Source organism: Urocampus carinirostris, chromosome 8 (genome assembly GCF_059441175.1).
Source record: "Urocampus carinirostris isolate Australia breed hairy pipefish chromosome 8, RoL_Ucar_1.0, whole genome shotgun sequence".
Lineage (NCBI taxonomy): Eukaryota > Metazoa > Chordata > Actinopteri > Syngnathiformes > Syngnathidae > Urocampus > Urocampus carinirostris.
Genome location: NC_142356.1, coordinates 23,740,521 through 23,761,245, shown reverse-complemented (window position 1 = coordinate 23,761,245; position 20,725 = coordinate 23,740,521). Strand labels below are relative to the sequence as shown.

General features: G+C 38.8%; 1 protein-coding gene across 5 annotated transcripts in view; it reads left to right on the top strand.

The window, feature by feature from the left end:
• Positions 1-20,725, top strand: part of lrba (LPS-responsive vesicle trafficking, beach and anchor containing) — a 283,083-nt gene that overhangs the window by 84,422 nt on the left and 177,936 nt on the right. For all 5 annotated transcript variants that reach the window (XM_088342023.1, XM_088342026.1, XM_088342025.1 and 2 more), the window contains exons 34-35: positions 13,140-13,204; positions 15,369-15,477. In XM_088342023.1, coding sequence (XP_088198149.1) covers positions 13,140-13,204; positions 15,369-15,477 — 174 coding nt within the window. The remainder of the gene's footprint in view (positions 1-13,139; positions 13,205-15,368; positions 15,478-20,725) is intronic.

Genomic DNA, 20,725 nt, shown 5'->3' with positions numbered 1-20,725 from the left:
ATTTTTGTTGGTGCTTATCAGCACTTACTATATTCCAACAAATGGTCTCTGAGGACATTGCATTATCCAAATGCAGCTAAGAAAAGTATGCTCTTAATCGTTTAAACCAAAGCTTTGCAAATCAAAATGTTGAGTCATATTGGACTAAAATAAATAAAAAAATCACAAAATTAAAAGCTTTATATAAGCCTTATAAGGAAGGCAACACATACTGCATATGTAAACTATTACAAATATATTCATTGGAAAAATGTTGAGCACAATTTGCATCATGTTTGTCCTCCTACACAGACCATATCATTTTCTTTCATCAAACATTTTTGAAGGAGCGGCATTCCTCATTTTTTATCCAAGAAGGGAAACATTTGGAAGATTTATGGACACATGATATTTGACAAGGTTTTTACTTGTCAGTATATTGCGATTCAACAACACTGTAAAAAGGAGCGTGGTGAAGAACATGACTTGGACACCCAGCATTGGGGAGCAACCTCTCAAAAAAATCAGTTCATTAATTCATGATTTATGCCTTGTGTAGGGACAGTCTGTTTATGTGCTTCAGTTCTGACTTAAGTCGGCACCAGAGGTCAAATCAACTCCAACTTACCAGCTTTGCTTTTACATTTGTTGTCTGTATGAATGGGAGGGAAGTGTTGCACAGCAGTTTCACTGTGGGGCCCTTTAAGATGATTATTTCTGAGTCCTGTTTGTATCACTTTTCATATTATCTTCTGCTTTTTTGCTCTAGCCGCTCATTTTAACCATTTGACTCCAACTTATATATGTAACTGTGACCAACTTCTATTCTAACCGCTTTGTTAATGTTATGCAGGCCCAGAGAGGCGTGGGTTTTTGTCTATTATGAAAGGGTTGCCGCAGAAGTGGACGGATCTGTTACCAGGCTGCTCTCAAGTTGCGCTACTCCCGCATTGCTGTGAATTACGTAATAAACCTTCATTCCATCCAAATGGACAGAGGGTCCTCCATTGCCTCACGATCTACCCACACTGTTGTTGCCATCAAATGGTTGATCACAATTGACGCATTGGGCACCCCTGCTCTAAGAAGTGGAGCTATCATTGCGAACTTTGTGATGTGTGGTACTGCAAAATCTAGTGGTGACATATTACACAAGTACCCAGCATAACGAGCACCAGCACTAACAACTGCATCGTCTTATAGCCATATTCCAAATTGTTAACAAATCACTGTCATATGAAAACTATGAGTTATGTTTTTTTATTGGGAAGGAATGCAGTTCATTTTTTCTAAAGCCACAAGGTTCACTGATAAGGGTTTTCTCGATTTACTGCACGGTAATGCGAAAACATAAAAAAAACTCATATATGGCACTTCACAGCAAACCATGTTTTCCTTTTTTATTTTATCAGCTTTAATTTTCCAAATAAATAGCACCTGCCATCTGGCTTCATGCCTTTCCAGCTTTTTAACCCTTTCCTTCAACAAGGACCATTATATAACGGCAGAGAGTATGGGGAGATAGAGTTGGGAATGACGGGCTTTAATGCTGCTATTTGTCATATCTGTCAGAGTGTTGTTTAATGCTAATCTAATCAAAGGCGGAATCTCTGGGATGGTTCCAGCCAGGCCCTACTGCTTTAGTCCCTTTCCCTCACTTTGGTCATAGTCGGGCTATGATCCCTTTTCAGCCAAGCCATCTCCAACCTAACCACGCACACACGTGAGCACGGGCGCTGGGGCATCCAAACACACACACACACACACACACACACACACACACACACACACTGTTCTGGGGAACTACCGAGATTGGCTAACGTAGTGTTGATTGCTTCCATAAATCATCTGGGCCAAATTCTTTCACAGCTAATGCAAATGTAATTTTATTGTGCGCAAGAGAAAGGGAAACGCTAGGGCAGACTTTCCTCTGGGCTAAATTACTGCATGTAATCATTTGTGTGTGTTTGTTCTCCTGTGTGTGATTGATGATGTCATTTAGCTGGCCCCTCCCTCCCAGTGCAGGAAGTGCCCATTTCTTTCACAGGAAGAGCACAAGCAGCCATCTTTAGTAGAAGGGGGTGTGGGGGAATGATGTTTTTGATGGATTCCCAAGCTCACCTCATCTTTGATACGATCTCACTCTTTCTGTGTGAAATTTTAATTAATTTCCCGTGCGTCAAGATGGAGTGGAGCTCGGGTGAAGGGTCAGTAGGCAAGGGACTTCTGAGCAGTTTTTAATCAGGGACCCTCGAGAGAGTTGAAAAAGGCCGCCACATCGTCGCACGATTGAGAGGCGATGGTAAAGCGCTCTTTGATTGCCAGATCTTTTCTAAACTGGGACCACGGGCCTACCAATTAAAGGCCCATTTTGACCATTAACTGTTTAGTTGTCATCTTTATATTGATTAGAACACTTTTGTACTGCTACTTATTCAAACAAAGAGGATTGATGGCTTAATACTGTACTGCACTTCCAACTTTTCCACGTCTGCTTAATCATCAGAAAACGTATTGGCTCTAGGCATTCAAACCAAACTCAGGGATCATACGGTTGTTTGAAATCCTTGAATTTTAATGTTGTGTTTTCAAGCATTGAAAAGTGCTTGAATTTTGAGTGAATTGGTTGTGAATAGTTAAAATTGTTGTCATGGTTGCTCAACAGGTTTGTCCAAAAATGAATATGACACTGCTCTCTGGGGGCTTCGCTATGCCATTGCATTTCTTCCCTCATAATTAACAGCAGCTGGCACTAGTTTATATGGCATTGTCCTATAAGCGTCATCAACTCGTTTGCGTCGTGCCCAAGAGAACAGGTGCATGCTACATCTAAACAATGTGAAATGACTGCAAGGATTATCTATCAATTATGGAAATTCATTCGGGGCCATGCAAAAAATTAAGGCAGAATTTCCCAGTTTAAATTGTAATGGAAAGAACTTCCTGTAACTAAAAACGTAAGCTACATAGTATACACATTTTACCCTACACCTATATCGGAAGAGATTTCACTAAAAAATATTTACACACAAATTGTTCAGATCCACAAATATATTCACAATATACCCAAGATCTATAAATCATGTCTTGATAAATGCACACGTAAGATTAAAAATACATTTGGAAATCACAGAAAAATTTATGAATCTGCAAAATACTTGATTTAAACGGGATTTCTTCCTAAAATGGTACTGGAGAAATTTTAACATTGATTTTAAAATAAAAGTCCTTAAATTTGGCCATATAAAAAGTGTACAAACCCTGCAAACTGGAAAACTTCCTAGAATGCTCCTGCAAAATGTGTAATCTTAAACTAGGCATTTTACACACACATACTACTTTTTTTCAGCTTTTGACCGTGGCCCTGAAGAAACACAATCTGTTTAATGATGGATAAAGCATGCATTGTAGCAATGCCTCTCGCCACAGAGAGAATCTCCTCAATTACAGAGAGAAGAACATTTTTATCAAAATGAGCCAGGTCACCTGTTCAAAACTTATTTCATTTTTATTTTACATGTTGTTTTTTTTGTATACATATTTTAAATGATTTGGGGGGTTAGCTTATTTAACTTAAAAAAGAGGCTACCTTACCTCTGTCATGGTTAAAAAAATATGGGTGGATTTTCATATTCTACGAAGTAGGGTATATAAAAACATTGAAAATTATTTATTTGAGTTCATTCCCCTTTTAAAGAAATGATTCCATTGCAATTGTTCTTTGTTGTATTTGAAAAGATAAGCAGAAGTTGGCTTGCTTCGGTATAAATTGGAACAAAACTGAATGTTCCCTATAGTGAAGATGTCAACATTCGGCCATTAAAAAAATACAAGCTATCTAATATAATTAATTTGTAATATTTTCATTAACCAGAACACTTTCTCGCCTGTACTTTTGTGCAAATTTAGTTATTTTAAGTTAAACAATGTATTCGATATATTTTACATACCGTAAATTCCGGACTATAGAGCGCACCTGATTATAAGCCGCACCCACCACATTTCAAGAGGAAAACCGATTCTGTACTTACACAAGCCGCACCTGTATATAAGCCGCATGCGCCCACATTAAAACATGCAACACAATCACAAAATTAGCCCAAACCCCGCTTTGAGTCCCGCGATTGTAACTGAATGTAAAGTACACAGTCCAAAAACCACAGCCGACAAAATGATCAGAAAATAATACCGGTACTTAAGGTTTGATGCAGACCTGCAGAGTCCGGGTACCCGTTGAAACTGATTCAAGGAAAAAAAGTCTATATTTCCAAAGGTAAGGGTGGGAAAAATGTATATCCACTATTGTCCGCCACGACAACAGGTCTCACTCACCTTTACCCCACTTCCCGTCAGCCCGCCTTTGCTCCGCCCCTCTTTTTTAATTCGCAAAACATATCAGAATAAGTGTCTCAAATATATACATTACAAAAATATACAGGTGCAAATACATATTATACATCGGTTACACATATTTACAAAGAAAGACGGTACACCAAGAGAGTTTTCAAAGCTTTAATTATAATATTATAACTTTCATCCCAAACCGTGCCTGTGAAGGGTAGCAAAACGCTACTAGCAACACGCTCGCAACACAGTAAACGGGTCTGTTAAAAAAACATACCGTACTCGTAGAAACCACGGTAAACCGTCCTCATCTTCCTCCTTATAACTGACGTCATCAAAGTCGCCTTCCCCAATATGGGAAAGAGACTTTGCTATAGATGTCGTCCCACGCTCCCTTATTCAAAAACACGCTAGCAACACGCTCGCAAAGTGAAGTTTACGTGCAGTAGCTCTGTTTCATTGTTTATCGGACTGCTCGATTGCTTTTAGCTTGGAAGCTACGTCATGTGCCTTTCTTTTTGCAATTTGCATGATGAGGATATGTCTACGCTAATTTAATTTGTGCACAAGCTAAGAAGTTGCAGTCTTCCTCGGCGCATATATTCCACCGGTCTAAATCTTACCTTTTGTACTCGAGCGCCGCTGGCGGCTGTTAGAAAAATTACATAAATTGGCCGCATCACTGAATAAGCCGCAGGGTTGAACGTTTGGGAAAAAAGTAGAATAGAATAGAATTTACTTTTATTGTCATTCTTTGTAACCATGCACACAGAACAAAATGTCGATACACCTGACCCGTACAGTTAAACTGTAGCGAGTAGCAGCTTATAGTCCGGAATTTACGGTAATTCAAATCAAACGACCCTTCATTTAAAGTATACTTCCAAGGACAGTTTGACGTTCTCCTAATCAAACTCTCAGCTAGTTATTTAAACCATCAAATTAATATATAATGTCCAGTGCAAAATAATGGGAGACCCTTTTTCTTCTCAGTCTAATGCTGATATGAGAAATCATCTCATCAGTTACCGGACTGGTTGAGTGTGATCTCACAGTAAGCCATATATCTCCTCAGTAGCTGCATTTGTGTCCTGTAGATCAACCATTATTGTCCAGCCCTCTGTCAGCCCATCCATCCTTCAGCCATTTATCAGAAATGAATCCCGGACATGAGCAGGAAGGAAGAAAGGAGAGTAGGAAGGCAGGAAGGAAAGACGTAATAGTCAAGGAAATCTAGCAAAGGCCAATGTGTAGTGTCCAGCTTTTTTGTCTAGGTGCATTTGGTTTTATTTGTGAAAACTAAATATATACAATAATATATTCCCTTAATACTCTATCTTTAGCTACAATTACTAGATTTGATTGTGTTGTTTTTTTTCATAATATTGCTGTTTTTTTTTTAAATTGAGGACCTACATACACACTGTAAAGCGCTTTGGGAAGTATTGACTTGAAAAGCGCTATATAAATGCAGATTCATTTTATTTCAAATAGGTAACTATGATCAGTGGCTAATCTCATCTCATCTCATTAGCCGTACCGCTTATCCTCATTAGGGTCGCGGGTATCAGTGGCTAATGTTTCACCTAATCCGATAGTAATACATTTAGGGCACATTCTGATTTGTTACCAGTTTCTCCAGTCAGTTAACCTGTTTAACATATGGACACCTCTATTGTCAGCATGTGGGGAGATAGGCATTGACTTCCCCAAACACTTTACTCTTCCTGAACCTTTAACCCGTTGACCTCCAGGTTAGCAACCAGAGAGAAGTTCACAGCCCTTCTTGTTAGAGAACAGGACTGCATCTGTATATCATCCCAAAACCAGAGAATATGTGTGCTAGTGAAAGAGCTATCATAGAAGACTGACCTGACCAATGTTTTTCTCAGTTCTGATTTCACGGCACCAATACTTTTAAAATGGGTCACATTCGACTTGAGTCATGACGTCTGCTAAAGTTTGTTTGAAGATTCATTTGGTAAGGGAAACAAGTTCAATGGCGATGATTATTGAGTGCGGTACGTAGCCGTCCGGTGCTTGATCATTGCATTCCATCATAGGCCATGTTCTGTCAAGCACCTTCTATGATTGGAAAAGGTGAATCTATCCCTTTGCCATCTATTCTGTTAAAATCAAGCTCTTTCATTACTGTTCCAATTAACTCAGCCCAGTAGTTGGCAGTGAAACCTGTGTTTTTGGGAAAATCAACTTATTTCGAAAGTAAAGGTAGAGAAAATAAAAACAAATCAGTAGATCATGAATTGGGGATTGTTTGTGCAATGATTGATCAATCGAAAAACATCACTGACCATAATCACAAAGCATTGTATGCTACAGGTATTAAACCCGGGGTGCTGCAGTGAATCCGCCTGACACATAAACACTAAGACACCATTGCATCTTATATATGACAAACAACTCCTCTTCTGGGGTGTGGGGGTTGCCCCTTAAAATCCTGTGCCAAAAGTACAGCAATATTGTGCATTTTTTAATGGCTTCCTGTCAGTTGTTGAATATAAACACATTCCCAGTTTAGCAATAATTCAACTTTAGAGGTTACATATTTCCTTCAAGCATGGCTTTGATAGATCGGTTGCAGACCGCGGTGCGCCGACCGCTTAGGGAGCCCGGCGGAGAGGTGAGAGAAGTGGCTAGGAATGCAGTGATTTCAGGGGACAGAAATACTTTTTTGGCTACCATTTTACCCCTGCCAGTCAAAAGTGCGCCATATTGCGCAGTCAAACGACCCAGCAAGAAGTTCAAGACTAGTGCGAGTCAAAGTGTTATTCTTCCCCCTTTCTCCCCCGCCCAATGCCCCTTCCATGGCCATGCCACGCGGCGCTTCGTCCCCCCTGCTGTCACTCTCTCCTTCACGGGGTCAAGTCGTGGTAAGGCACTTCTCCTGTAAGTTGGAGAGAAAACATGCTAACACAAACTGGCAATTAACGCTGCCAGCTTTGCAGGCAGCAGGAGGAAAGGCGGTCAAAGAGGGATTGTTCTGACAGGAAAGTCGGATGAGTGAATTCTTAGATGTATTTTGAATAACACAACTTGTGCAGCAATAATTGGGGGCACTATGACCAGGGGTTTATTTGCTATCAACAGAACATTTGCACGTCTCCTTTAAAATATTTGGTCTGATCCATGCTATTGTTCAGACAAACGTTGTGTGAAATTACGTTTTGGTAAAGCGACTTTCCTCTGTCTAGCCGCACGTTCAAGTGATGTTTTCTTACTTGGCAGGTCATTTGTGCTGAAGACCTTGGAATCTTTTCTAATGTTCCCCCCTACCCGCTGCTCGGCCGCCCCCCCTGCTGATAAAGAACGTGTTTGAGAGCCTTCAAATAGGATCAGACGCTCAGGCTCGTTAACGTCTGGCATGTGATTGATTGTTAAATAGGAAGAGTTCGCTCTTGCCAGTCCCGTGGTTCAGGGCCTCAAAAGTTGTCGCACCCTTGACGGCTATTAGATATTTTTGCATGAGTAGAGTTCGCTCATTTGTGTGAGTTTTCGACGAAACACGAGGAAACAATTACCCCGGGTAACTCTTTCACCCTTGAACTATGCCTCGCACCTTTCATCACAGTTTTATTAGGACATTTACAGTTTAGGTTTCATACATGGTAAGCTCATGAAATGCCTATGAACTCAATGTTGTGTTTTATCATCATTAGGTCGGAAGGACATTTTCATTGTTTTCATCAAAAGTACAACACAAGATTGAACATTTCTTATTTTGTATGAAACATTGTCTGATCATGTATATGTCAGTATTTAAAGTCATTTCATCATCTTTTTACATAAAAACACTAATTTTGGTACCTAACATTCACAGATCATGAGTTGTTTTTGTTAGTGAGGAACAAAATGGGAAACATACATGCTTTTGTTTCTTGTAAACTTCCATTTCCAATTTAAACTTAAACACATAAACATTCACTTGAAACAATGCAGTTACCACAGCAAAGCCATAAACATTATAAAATAACCCTTCCCAAACCCGGCCACCACCTCTTTGACCCTTTGCCCCCTGGTAGGCGCCACAGGTCCCTCAAAACCGGGACAAATAGGCTCAGAGACAGCTTCTCCCCAGGGCCATCACCACCCTAAACACGTGCATTAAACTGAGAACATATCACTTATTTGGGAATTTTTTGTTGCTGCCAAATGTTATTTGCACTTATGTTTATTTCTCTATTACACTTTGTATACTACTACTAATATTTTTTGCCTTTTGATCCTGATTGACTTTTCCCTTTTTTTTTCTTTTAAAAATCTCTATTATTTTTTTACCCTAAATGCCTTCTATAATCTCATTGCGTACAATGTTTCACAATGTTGATAATAAATACAATAAAGACAATACAATTGAAATGCTTGAAAATTGTGATCATAAAGAAAATTGCTTTTTGGGGTTTTATTTTCCATGGATTGACACAAAGGGACTGACATTTTTTATTCTACCAGCACTTCCTTTTAATTACGGCTTATCTTACTTAAAATTGCGTATGCATTTAACATTTGACTTCACCTTTGCCTTAAGGATATATTATTGGCAATGTCACTGAACATTCCAAATGACTTGTTATTGGCTTTGGGACGTCCAAGACATGATCCCCTCCAACCTTGTTCTTCATTTTTCTTCAAGCCTGATTTCATAAGTGGCTCCCGATTTGGAGGTCTGTTTTTTCTCACCCGCAGTGGCGGTATATTTGGATGTTGATTATGGATAATCAGCTGTAATGACGGAAGTGCATGGCATGTGTGTTTTACCTCAATGTCGAAGCCATTGAAAGCACAACAAGCTAAAACCCATTCAGGTTTTGAGCTAGCGTCCCTCTTGCACTACGATGCGACGTTGGTCTAATTTTTTTCAGCTTCCAATCAAGATCAAGGGGCTGCCCACGCTCTCGACCCTATCATCTGTCGGCAGGTCGGGTTAAAGGTGAGAGTTCACAAATGGCTGCTTGTATCCTCTCATCAGGGGCTCTGGTGGTCATACTTCCCCCAAGCCGCCAAAGCCCCCTCCTATTGCGGCCATAAAAGCTGCAACACTGCTGGATCGCCCAAAAATCCAATATTCCATCAGCAAGCTTTCTCCTCAGATTGGGGTCATTGCTTTTTTAATTCCAGAAGAGTAGCCACCTCGTGGCCAGTAATGACGCCATTAGTCTTGTGTCCGCCAAATGCCGATGGCGTCCGTCAAAACGAATTTCTGACCAACAATAGACTGGATAGTGTGTGGAGGCTTTGTTGTGCTTTGTTCTGCTTGCTTGCTTTCATGTAATGGGCGGTTCCATCAGTTTGATGCATTAAGTTCGCAATACTGGCTCAAAATCCAAACATTAAATTCACTGAACATTGTTACATCTAACAATTTTTGGTAAAGCACTTTTTGATGCTGGGCTGGATGGCAACTGCCTTTTTTTTTTTTTAAGTAAATGATTTCAAGTGCTGACACGCCACTGATTGTTAGGCGCTAAACAGATTAGTTGACGTCAAATTTACTACCCTGCTTTAACCTGAAAAGTTCGTCAGATCAGCATTAGTTAAGGTTTAGACAAAAAAATGCAAGTGTAGTTGTTTCACCTATGGAAACTTTGTACAACTATGTAATAATTTTTCACATTTGAACACTGTGACTGCAAAACAAACAAGACTTGGACTGGTCCATTATTCTTTTGTATGGATTTTTGAAAAATTGTGTCACCGTTATACAAATTCTATGATAGAATTAAAAAAATCATTTTATTTAAAATTTTGTTAAAAAAATATTTATACAGTAGGACAAATTTGTTTTGCTACCCCACCCCATAACATTAAACTAATATTATTTTTATATTTCGGCCAAACAGTTTCAGACAAGACAAAGTGTTTTTTATATTATGGATGTATTTAAATGACTGCTCCAAAATTGACTTTCGTTTTCCTGAACTGAAGATTTTTTTAATTCGAGGAACCCTGCTCTGTTTTTGAGAAGGTTTGGATTGATCCTGAGTGTGTTTAAGGTGAGCACGTTATCGCCATAATCCATTGACAGAATTACAACATTTTGCATGGTGTGAAGCCAGCCTTAGCATTGAACCAAACTCCCTGTTGAAATGTTAAGTTTGCTCCCCTAGAGACTCTATTTATGGCCTGACTTCCTGTGGTGTTTATTTGAAATCCGGCTTGTGGCGGAAGCGTTCACAAGAGAGAGAGAACCTGGGTCGGTCTTGTCTGGAATATCCACACGGTCAGACGCAAGCTCATGTTTAATGTCCTTCAACTTCCACTTCCGAACCTTCGAGGCCCGCAAGTCTAACTTTTTTCTCCCTGAGCCACAGAAAAAGGCTGAGTGCCTGCCTCTCAAGTGTGGGCTCCCATTCCCTTTTGCACCCTTTTTGTTTGGACCGTATAGTAAACATGGTCAATGCCAATAGGATCCTTGAGACAAAAAGCAGTTCTGAGTTTGAGGTTAAGTGTAGTGTAGTTGTGTGCTCGACTGACGGCAAGCAGGCCGTTTCCCTGGATTGATCGACTCTGATGGCTTTGGCTCGTATATGTTCCTTCAAAAATATCATCGACTACATGTACACGAAAAGCGCCGGAGTTTATAAGGAATCCTTGTAATTTGAGCTTTCCATCAGATCCTGCCATACTGATATCGTAGTGCTCACGGGCTTCTTAAGTTTACTGAAGGGTCTCACAGCCGGCATGAACGCACACTTTCCCCAGTGCTCCGTAAGCTTGGTGCATGATGATAGCAAGTTTCCTTAATTTTAAGGACATTTTTAATTCCATCATTGCTTTGCTGGGAACAAAAAACAATTCATTTAAATGTAATAGTTTCTTTGCCTTTTTGTATTTTGTATTTTAAAATCCAACCCTTATTGAGAGTACTCAGCCGGATCCATTTTGATTGACATGACTGTCATGTAAGCCCACAATAGTTTTAGAATCCCCACCCAAAAAAACTGCAGGGAGTTACATTTTTTTTCCTGTATTGTAATCAAAGATAAACTATTCCAGACTTTTCTGTGGTCACGTTCTCTTAGCATTTTGAAATTTGGCAGACACACTAAACTCAACAACTTGTGCTCATAGACGGACAGGAATTTTGCACTCTTCTTGCACTTTTTTTTTTTAACAGAGGAATCTTTCTGAGTAATTTTTGAGATTTCTACAGGAATAGATGATTTTCAAGATTTTGTTTGATTTCTAAAACGTTTACTAGAAAGACAAATGATACAAATTTGTGAGGGTCATATTTGGTAGCGTTTTTTTCCCCTTTTTGAGCATCCCAATTTGAAATGTCTTAAAAAGCTCCTCCTGGAAACACACGCACACACAAAAAACAAATTTTGTCTGAAGCCGCTATTTTATATTTTTCTTGTCTGAGTGCCATCAAATTTTTATTATTTGAACTGTACTGTGAAACTAAAGTGCATCATCATTATTATTTTTCGCTTTACTTTATATATTTTATGTATTTTCAGTTATTTTTCTAGTCAAGTCAAGTGCATGACTTGACTTGTCTTGACTAAAATGCATCATCATTATTATTTTTCGCTTTACTTTATACATTTGATGTATTTCAATTATTTTTCTCTGTATTTCTGCAGCACTTTCTAATTCCTTGAAAATTGATTTATAGTGTTTGACTGTTTTTATGCAATTTTGTTTGTAATTATGCATTTTAAAAAATAGTTTTTAATAAAAACGGCCTTGAGTCGCGCTCTGTCAGACCAAAGTTGTACTACAACCCTCAACGGCGCAACCGAATCCAATGCACTCTTATTTGCATTGATTTGACATGCTGGTTGGGTCATAAATTGCAGAAAACAACGAATCGATACACAAATTATTGCAAACACTTTTAATCATCATTTTTAATCGATTTTATCAATTCTTTGTTGCGGCCCTAGTCCGGACAAATGATGCTAGTCTTGTATTAAAATCCACAACTATGGTCATTATGGAAGACTATAAAAACAACCTTCTCCATATATTTCATCCAATAGCTGAGGAATTTGAATACGTTTTACTCCATAGATTATATTATATTGTCTTATCAGTCAACACTACAGCGCTAACAAAATGTGAAGGTCTTGCATGTGATGCCGAAGACATTTTTAAAAGGGTTTATGTTTTTAAATCACATCTCGTGTCTTGTTGGAAACTAATCCAGACGGTCAGTAGAATGACCTATAATGTCCTGTCAAAACATGGCTCATTTGCACTAAGTGATGTGGAATATGTACTGTAGCTGCTTTGAGGGACATGTTGTGTTTTTCTTAAAGAGTAGTTTAGTCGTTAACTCTTTCACATGAGGTTTTTCATGCATACTTCTTCAACTCCCGGGAGAGGAAGTGAGGGAAAAGGGGAGGTGGAAAAAGCTAGCCGAGGTTCAGACAGGCCCCCGTAACCTTGTTGCTTTATTATTCTTTTGACGCTCGCGTCGAAAGGTGTTGAAACATTGGACCAGAACATGAGAGTCGTGCCGACCGCCGCTCCCACCCGAAACCCGCCTTCTTCATTCCGTCGTCCCTTGATGGCGGATTTCTGCGGTCAGGTTGTTTGGACTGACACCTCCAAAGCAAAACCCTGGTCATATAGAGGAGGAAACTAAATATTTGTGATTGATAAATGCACTTTGAGCCTGGCTCTTTGACTTCTGGCTATTAATTTACACGCCTATGTCAACCAAAGCAGTCCCCCTTGTTTGGCCTATACATTTTTTAGTACGTTATCACCATTTCAACACCCATCTGCCACCCATCTTATTCCACTTTATATGAATCATGTTTTGCCTTTTTTTTCTGTGTTTGTAGGAATGGCAGAATTCCATTCAGAAGAACGCTGGTCTGGCCTTTATTGAACTGGTCAACGAAGGGAGGCAAGTATTTTCATAGAAACTGTCACAAAGGGGAAACATTTTACTGGTATAACTTGACATGATTTTTCTTCAAACTTTGTAACAGTCTGCCTGATGGTGTTCACTCATGTGCGTAGAGTACAATATGTGGAGATAAATTGCAATTGACTTAAAATGAAGGTGATATGTTTAGATCTGATGAGATTGTAATAGATGTACATAGATTATATCTAAATATGTTAATGTAACAGATTTAAAGCCCTAAAATGATTTATTTCCCTCTATATACAGCTGGTAATTCAAGTAAATCAAATAATGGCTTTTGAGAAATATTTTCATGTTAAAATGCTTTGTGTTAAACAGTATTTGACGAGAGTAATATTACATAGATCCACATTTTTCAACTTATTTCAATGTGATAGTTATTGGTTTATGCTTAAAAATACACTGATGCGTTGTGCATCACGGTAGCTGTATATTCTGACTACCATTTATCAAACAGAAAACATTTGTGGAAACTCCCATCTTGTTATTTTATGTTAAATAGAGGTCTTTGTTTATGTTAATATGGTTGAACTCATCTCGATTTCTTATCCCTTGTCCCTTTATACACTCTCATAAAAACTAACTTTTTTATTTGCCAAACTTCAACTAGAAGGCTAAGTTTTTTTCTCTCTATGCTTTTTTTCAAATCCATTGTATTCATCAAGATATAAAATCTAATGAAATAAAATGCTTCTGAAGAAGCCCTGTTGAATTGACTTTTTCAATGAAAATGATCAATTTTAGTTCTTAAAAAGGATGTATTAATTTGCTGTTACTCTTAATTGAAGTTTTTATTTGGAAATTAATATACCGTAAAATTTGGACTAAAGGCGCACCTGATAACAGGGCGCATCAAGTATAAAGGAAAAAACATTTTGTACATAAACAAGCCGTACCTGACTGTAAGCAGCATGTGCCTACATTGAAACATGAGATTTTTTACAAAGAAAGATGGTACACAGAATGAGTTTCAATAATATACGGTACCTTGACCTCTTAAAATTGCACTGGCCCGCCAGACTTTTGTTGAAAAAAACACAAAAAATGTGTCTGTACAATGTCACCAGTTACTTAAATGAGTAATGCCACATATCATTGGAAAGTTTAAACTCTTTGGATTCAAGATATGATGATTTCAAAATATACTCATCATAGACACAAAATACCCGAAAACTATAAAGCCAGCGTAACTCATACCAGTGCAGCCCCTGGTCGTCTTCGACGTCTTTACATCAAGAACAATCCAACTGCCTGAAATATTAATTCCGAAACGCACAACAATGCCGACAAATAGAAATTCCCTTTAAACATTTGTGCTTCGTTGAACGTTGCTTCTTGTAATCCATTCTTTTCACCACTTTAATTCCATTTCCAAATGAACAGACTCTAAAAATTATTCCCAATATGGTAGTTAGCGCTCCGCTTTCGATTGACTGTTTTCCATGATGAGGGTCTGTTCATGGCTAGGAAATTGATCACAATTCATTGTAAAAACCAAAACAACAAACTTCAAAGGGAATGTGAGTCTCACTCGAAGGTTGCCAAATTTACCTTACTCCTGAGATGTATTTTTAATTTAAGTTAATTTCACTGAGAATATAAACTACACAAATATTTTGTGTATAAATATGTTGCATGTGGATTAGTATGCTAGCTCACATCAGAATGGTTATTGATAGCAGGGTCATGGCCAGCGAGTCTGCAGAGGCCCCAGCGCCTCCGCGCCCCTGCTGCCTTGCGCTGAAACAGCGGGCTTGGGTTACAGTCAGACCGCCGTCACCCCCCTCCGTAAAGCCCGATGCAGTTCCTCCTATCTGGCCCTTCGCCTGTTATTGTTCCACTTTGCACACCGCTGACCTTTCAGGGCCGTGCTGCCAGTATTTTTTTCCTCCTTCGCCCACAACATGCGTGTTTGATTAGAACAGATAAGCGCCGATAGGGGCTGGACTCTCACCCTCCTGTCAGATGCATATCATTAACAAATCAATTAGCACCTGCACCCCAGGAGGCTGAAGTCTCAGTTGCCTGTGCAAATGAAATTTTCTGCTCATTTTGTACGCCTATTTCACCCTACATTTTATGGCTGTTTGACTGCTGTGTCCAGTTCTAAGTATGAAAATCAATGTTCCTCTTCCTCCAGGCTGCTGAGTCACACCATGAAAGACCACCTAGTCCGTGTGGCAAACGAAGCTGAGTTCATCCTCAGCCGGCAGAGGGCTGAAGACATTCACAAACATGCAGATTTTGAGGTAAGATGCTGCACGAGGACCAGCAAAAGTTATAATTAAATGGCGGAGCATGATTTTTGAATGCCGTATATGTTCCATTTTGGATGCATGTATCTACATTTTTGATACACGTATTGCCATTCCATACACATCTTATTAGATAAACGATTTGCAATAATGATCATTTTAACCCTGCAGATTAGGTCATATTTAGGATAAAGTGTATATAATCTTGAACTATTCAAAATTTTGGACAGTTTTGTTTGCTTAAGCTGAGAATTTGTTGGTGGCACTTGGATATTGTCTTAATGGTGGTTGCGTTGCTGATTTAAAAAAACAAAAACAAATCCAGGCTCATGTTTTGATAAGGGCAGATTTAATTGTGAGTTGTGTTCATATTCGGCATTTTGTGTATAAACTCTGCCAAATTCATCATTCAGCGTACTTGTGACTGTTGGCACAGTACATTTTATCTAGCTAATAAATGATATAAAATAAAATGATCTGTAATGATAACTGGCTACCCATTTTATTTTATTTTTTATTCATTGGGGATATGTTACTTTTATCATTTCTTGAATCCAAACCATGTGGGATAAAATCCCTAATGGAATGTGCCAGTTATAAATCATGGCAGAATTCACATAGGCTGTGTTAGCTAGTCAAAGTCATAGCAAATTATGTTAAACAAAGTCTTTGATAATTTACTTAGACCGTTGTTAAATTAGTATTGTAAATAGAGGTAAATGCGGTTATAGTTTTCATTAAAATGCAGTGGAATGAAGCTTCAACCATTTCCCATGGATAATAATCTATTTTGATGTATATATATATATATATATATATATATATTTATAGTATCTTTTAAAATAAGTATGTGATCATCATTTCGGCTGTTACTGTACAGACCTGGCCTCTACATAGTAAATTCAGTGTGAAATACTAAATATCAACCTAAAAATATCGTTGGCTGTATGCACACCTGTCGACCTCAGCCAATTGCTCCTGTAATAAGTATTACAATTCCCCTTATTAAGTAATAATAAACTTTATAAACACAACACAGCACCAATTTACTCAAGCAAGCAAGACAGACTATGTAGAATAAAAACAAAGATAATCTTTTGTTTACAAACAAGTTTATTTTATTTATCAAATAAACAGCACAAACAATTATTTTAGCCTCTTTCTTAGTTCTTTTCCTACTTGCAGTGAATTTAATGTTGCTTATTATCCGTACCAGTGCAGGATTTTGCCGACTGCTTTCGTTCTACAGATTTAAAAGGAACTGTTGCAATTTATTTAATTTTGCAACAATGATGTCAGATGTCTTCCTATACTCAATGGCTTTGTCGTCTGCTAACAGTGATTGGGATGATCCGGATAAAAAGCTAAAATGGGTAAGACAAGATTGGTCTAAGCAAACCCATGATTTCTCAGTCCAAAGTCAGTCGCATCATGTCGTGTCTCTGCTTTGCTTAAAAACACAAGCTGTAAAAGTCGAGAACAACTCGGCATCTCTTAGGAGCTGACTCGGCGACTTCAAAAGTTGCTCGAGTCCGATCTGTCCCAAACCGGGCACCACACTTGGCACATGCTCCTAAGCAAACATTGCGCTAAACCGGTGTAACTACCATACCTCCTTTACTAAGCACAAATGTTGCCTTTCATTGGGAAATCTTTCCCAAAAAGCGGACAACCTATCGTCGTACCGTCCGACATTCTCTGATCTCGCCCTCCGCTTTTTTGATCTATTCTAATTCATTTCCTGTCTTGCTGAGATCCTACCCATTATACCCCCACTGGGGGTGTATTTTGCCCCATGATAATAATACGGCGTTCTCCCTTTTCCCCTGAATCTGACTCGACATTAAAAGCTGCAGACAGACTTGAGAGAGTCTAGCCTGAAGGGTTTGCTATGCATGTGCAGCTCCAGTCTTCAGCTGCAAGCCTTAGCACCACCCCAAACCAATCTTACAACACAATTTGAAAAGTATTGCAGGCTTCACAGTCCTTGTGTGCCAATTTCTTAATATTTTATGCTGTTGCTGGCACTTTTTAGAATTGTATTAATGACTCGCATTGCAGTTTAACTGCACGTTTACATATATATCCTGGCGTCAAAAACTCTTTAAAAAGGCACCCTATTTGGAGGTTTCCCAAACGGTTTATAAGTGCCCTATAAAACACAGCTTGGCATGTAAACGAGAGAGCAAAGCTCTTAAAAAAAAACTAACATTTTTTCCCTCAATTAGACAGCCCACACTATTTTATCACCTCATGCCCTTACTGATAAATAACTTGCTAAAACAGGCACATGCCTTTCCATGTATTTTTCTTCACGTTTCTCCTCATTAAAGTCTCCTGTGAGTTGTAACAAATTGTGTCCCAATTGCATTAAAAATAGCTGTATAGTGTATTTAGTTATCAACATTCAAATGTATTGCTTGCTTGTAGACACCCACACTTAGTTTAGTGTTCCCCCAACCTACATTTACATTGGTAAAGAATACACGTACCGAGGGTTCGTACAGGTGCTTAAAATCCTTAAAAACGTAGTGTTTTCAAGGCCTGAAAAGTGCTTCCATTTTGGGTGAAGTGCTTGTAAATGCTTAAATTGTTGCCATGTTTGGTAGTCTGACCACACAATAAATTAAAAAAATTAAAACAAATCTGCTTAAAATTATGCCAACACGCCTGCTCTGGTGGCTTTACTTTACCATTGAATTTCTTCTTTCCTCATCATTAACGGTAGCTGGCAATACTTTGTATATTGGGATTGTCATCTGAAGCGTCATTGCCCCCAATGAGTTGTGCTTTATACTGTGATTTTTTTGCTAACTGTTTGCTACATGCTACATCAAAACAGGGCACTGTGAAAAGAATAAACTTGTATTGTTGCAAGGATTACATATCAATTATGAACATTTTTTATGAGCCGTGTAAATAAATAAGGTAGCGTTTTCCAGTGGTAAATTGTAAAGGAGAGAACGTCCCGCAATAGAAAATGCGAGCTACATTATTTTACCCAAGATCTATATGGAGAAAGATTTGTCTCAAAAATAAATATTGGCAATTTACTCAAGATCTAAAAAATCATATGTCTTGATACATAAGCATGAAATGGCGCATATGTAAATCAGATATATTCGTGGCTCTGCAAAATGCATGATTCACCCTGCATAACTTATTTTAATGTAAACGGATACATTGGAAAATTGGCTTAGAAAGTCCTTAAAAAGTGGTTGAAATTTTGCCACGAAAAGGGTTTAAGAACCCTGTGTTGATTACTGCAAATAAGGATTATTAGTTTGCGGTGGGCGGCACGGTTCTGAGGTCTTGGGTTCAAATACAGCTACCTGCATACCTGTGTGGAGTTTGCATGCTCTCCCTGTGCATCCGTGGGTTTCCTCTGGGCACTCGAGTTTCCTCGTGCATTCCAAGAACATGGGTGTTAGGTTAATTGCCTGGTCCAAATTGTCCCTAGGTGTGAATGAACAAGTGAATTTTCTGTGTCCGCGTGGCCCGCAACTGGGCCAGTTCAGGGTGTCACCTGCCAACTGCCCGAAAATATTTGGGATGGGCTGCAGCGCCCCCGACCCTAATGAAGATAAGCATTGCAGATAATGGAGAAAAAAAGTGTTATTTCCCAGATAAAGGACTGATGTAAATTAATGAAAATGGGCAGCTTTTTCTTGAAGCAATTATGAAATAAATTGCCATTTGGTGGACAATCATATTTTGCCAATCAAGTTTGTATTCTATATGTACAATAATTACTGGGCGTTTAAAATGTATTTACTATATGTTTCAATCGATAATTCAGACATAGCACTGCATATGATAAAACGTGTCTGTTTAAGTGCAAAGAGACTTTCCAAGCACCCTGTGGAGACATGCTTCATTCAAGGAAATATGTTTATAGATATTTTTACAGAAAGTTAAAGTTTTCATTTTTAAGATATCTGGCATTAATACGTGAATGCATTATTTATACAGTAAATGATGTACAACGATTTTTATTTGTAATTTTTTGTACAAAACCATGTGTTTTCCGTTGTCAATTATGTCACTCAATGAAGCTGCTGTATCAGCTCCCTGCACTGGTCGGATAAAAGGGGCAGGTAATTGAAAGCTGTAACTTCTCTTTAATTGGTAGCGTCTGTTGTTCATCCTTAAAACTCCTCACAATTGGATCCCCCTGCTCCCTCCCTCCTAAACGTGGGTTGCACCTCAGTGACCCCCAAGAAGAAGTGAAAGCCCCTGATAAGTCCTGCTCTGATATTACGGTATTGATTTTTGCCCGGGTGCAAGCTCTGTTTCAGTCTGATGGAGCCCACAATTTCATTTTGCGCTGCCACAATAAAAATAACAGGCCAATGAAACATGCTCCTCACCTCCAAACCTCCCCCACACACATACTGCAACCTTCTTGCATCAGTGGGCATATTGGAAAATGTTTTTCACCTTTAGAGACACTTTTTAAAGAATATTGCTTAGCCAGACAAAGAATAAACTTGGCTGCCCCACAAGCCAGCTTGCCTTGTTTGGACAATTTATCACTGCACAATATACACAGAATCACAATTGTGCACACGAACGAAGTTTCAAAGTGAATACATCCATGCACTGAACTTCACCAACACAGTGTTTGTACTGGTGCTTGAAACCCTTGAAAATGCTTGTATTTTAATGCTGTATTTTTAAGGTTTGAAGTGCTTGAATTTTGAGTGAAGTACTTTTAAATGCTTAAATTGTTGCCAGGTTTCTCGGCAGTGTGACTCGATGAACCACACAATAAATTAAGGCAAATAAAACGAGTCTGTCGACATGCCTGCTCTGGTGGCTTCCCTTTGCGATTGTATATCTTCTTCCCTCTTGAATAACGGCAGCTGCCATTAGTTTGAATGGCATTCTTTTGTGAAGTCTCGTGAGGACAGGTGAAGAGACCAAGATCCCATGAGTCTGTCATTTTAATAAACAATGGCTAAAAAATAAAACGCTAACAGTGGGTGTATTGTGAAACAAATCTGGGCATAGTATGCTCAAAGTATGAAAAAGGAGATCCAACGCTTCACAATGAGGGAGTCGGCTCTCTCCAGGCATATGCAAGGTAATTTGTAGAGATGACTAGCTTAAAGGTGGTGTCTTTAACTTCAAAGTATTCTACTTGCTGACACGATTTTCTAGCTGAAAACATCTTTCCAGCCCCTGTCAAGCTGCTTGTTTTGCACTTGCAAGTATGCGACTCTCTCAGATGTACCCAAAT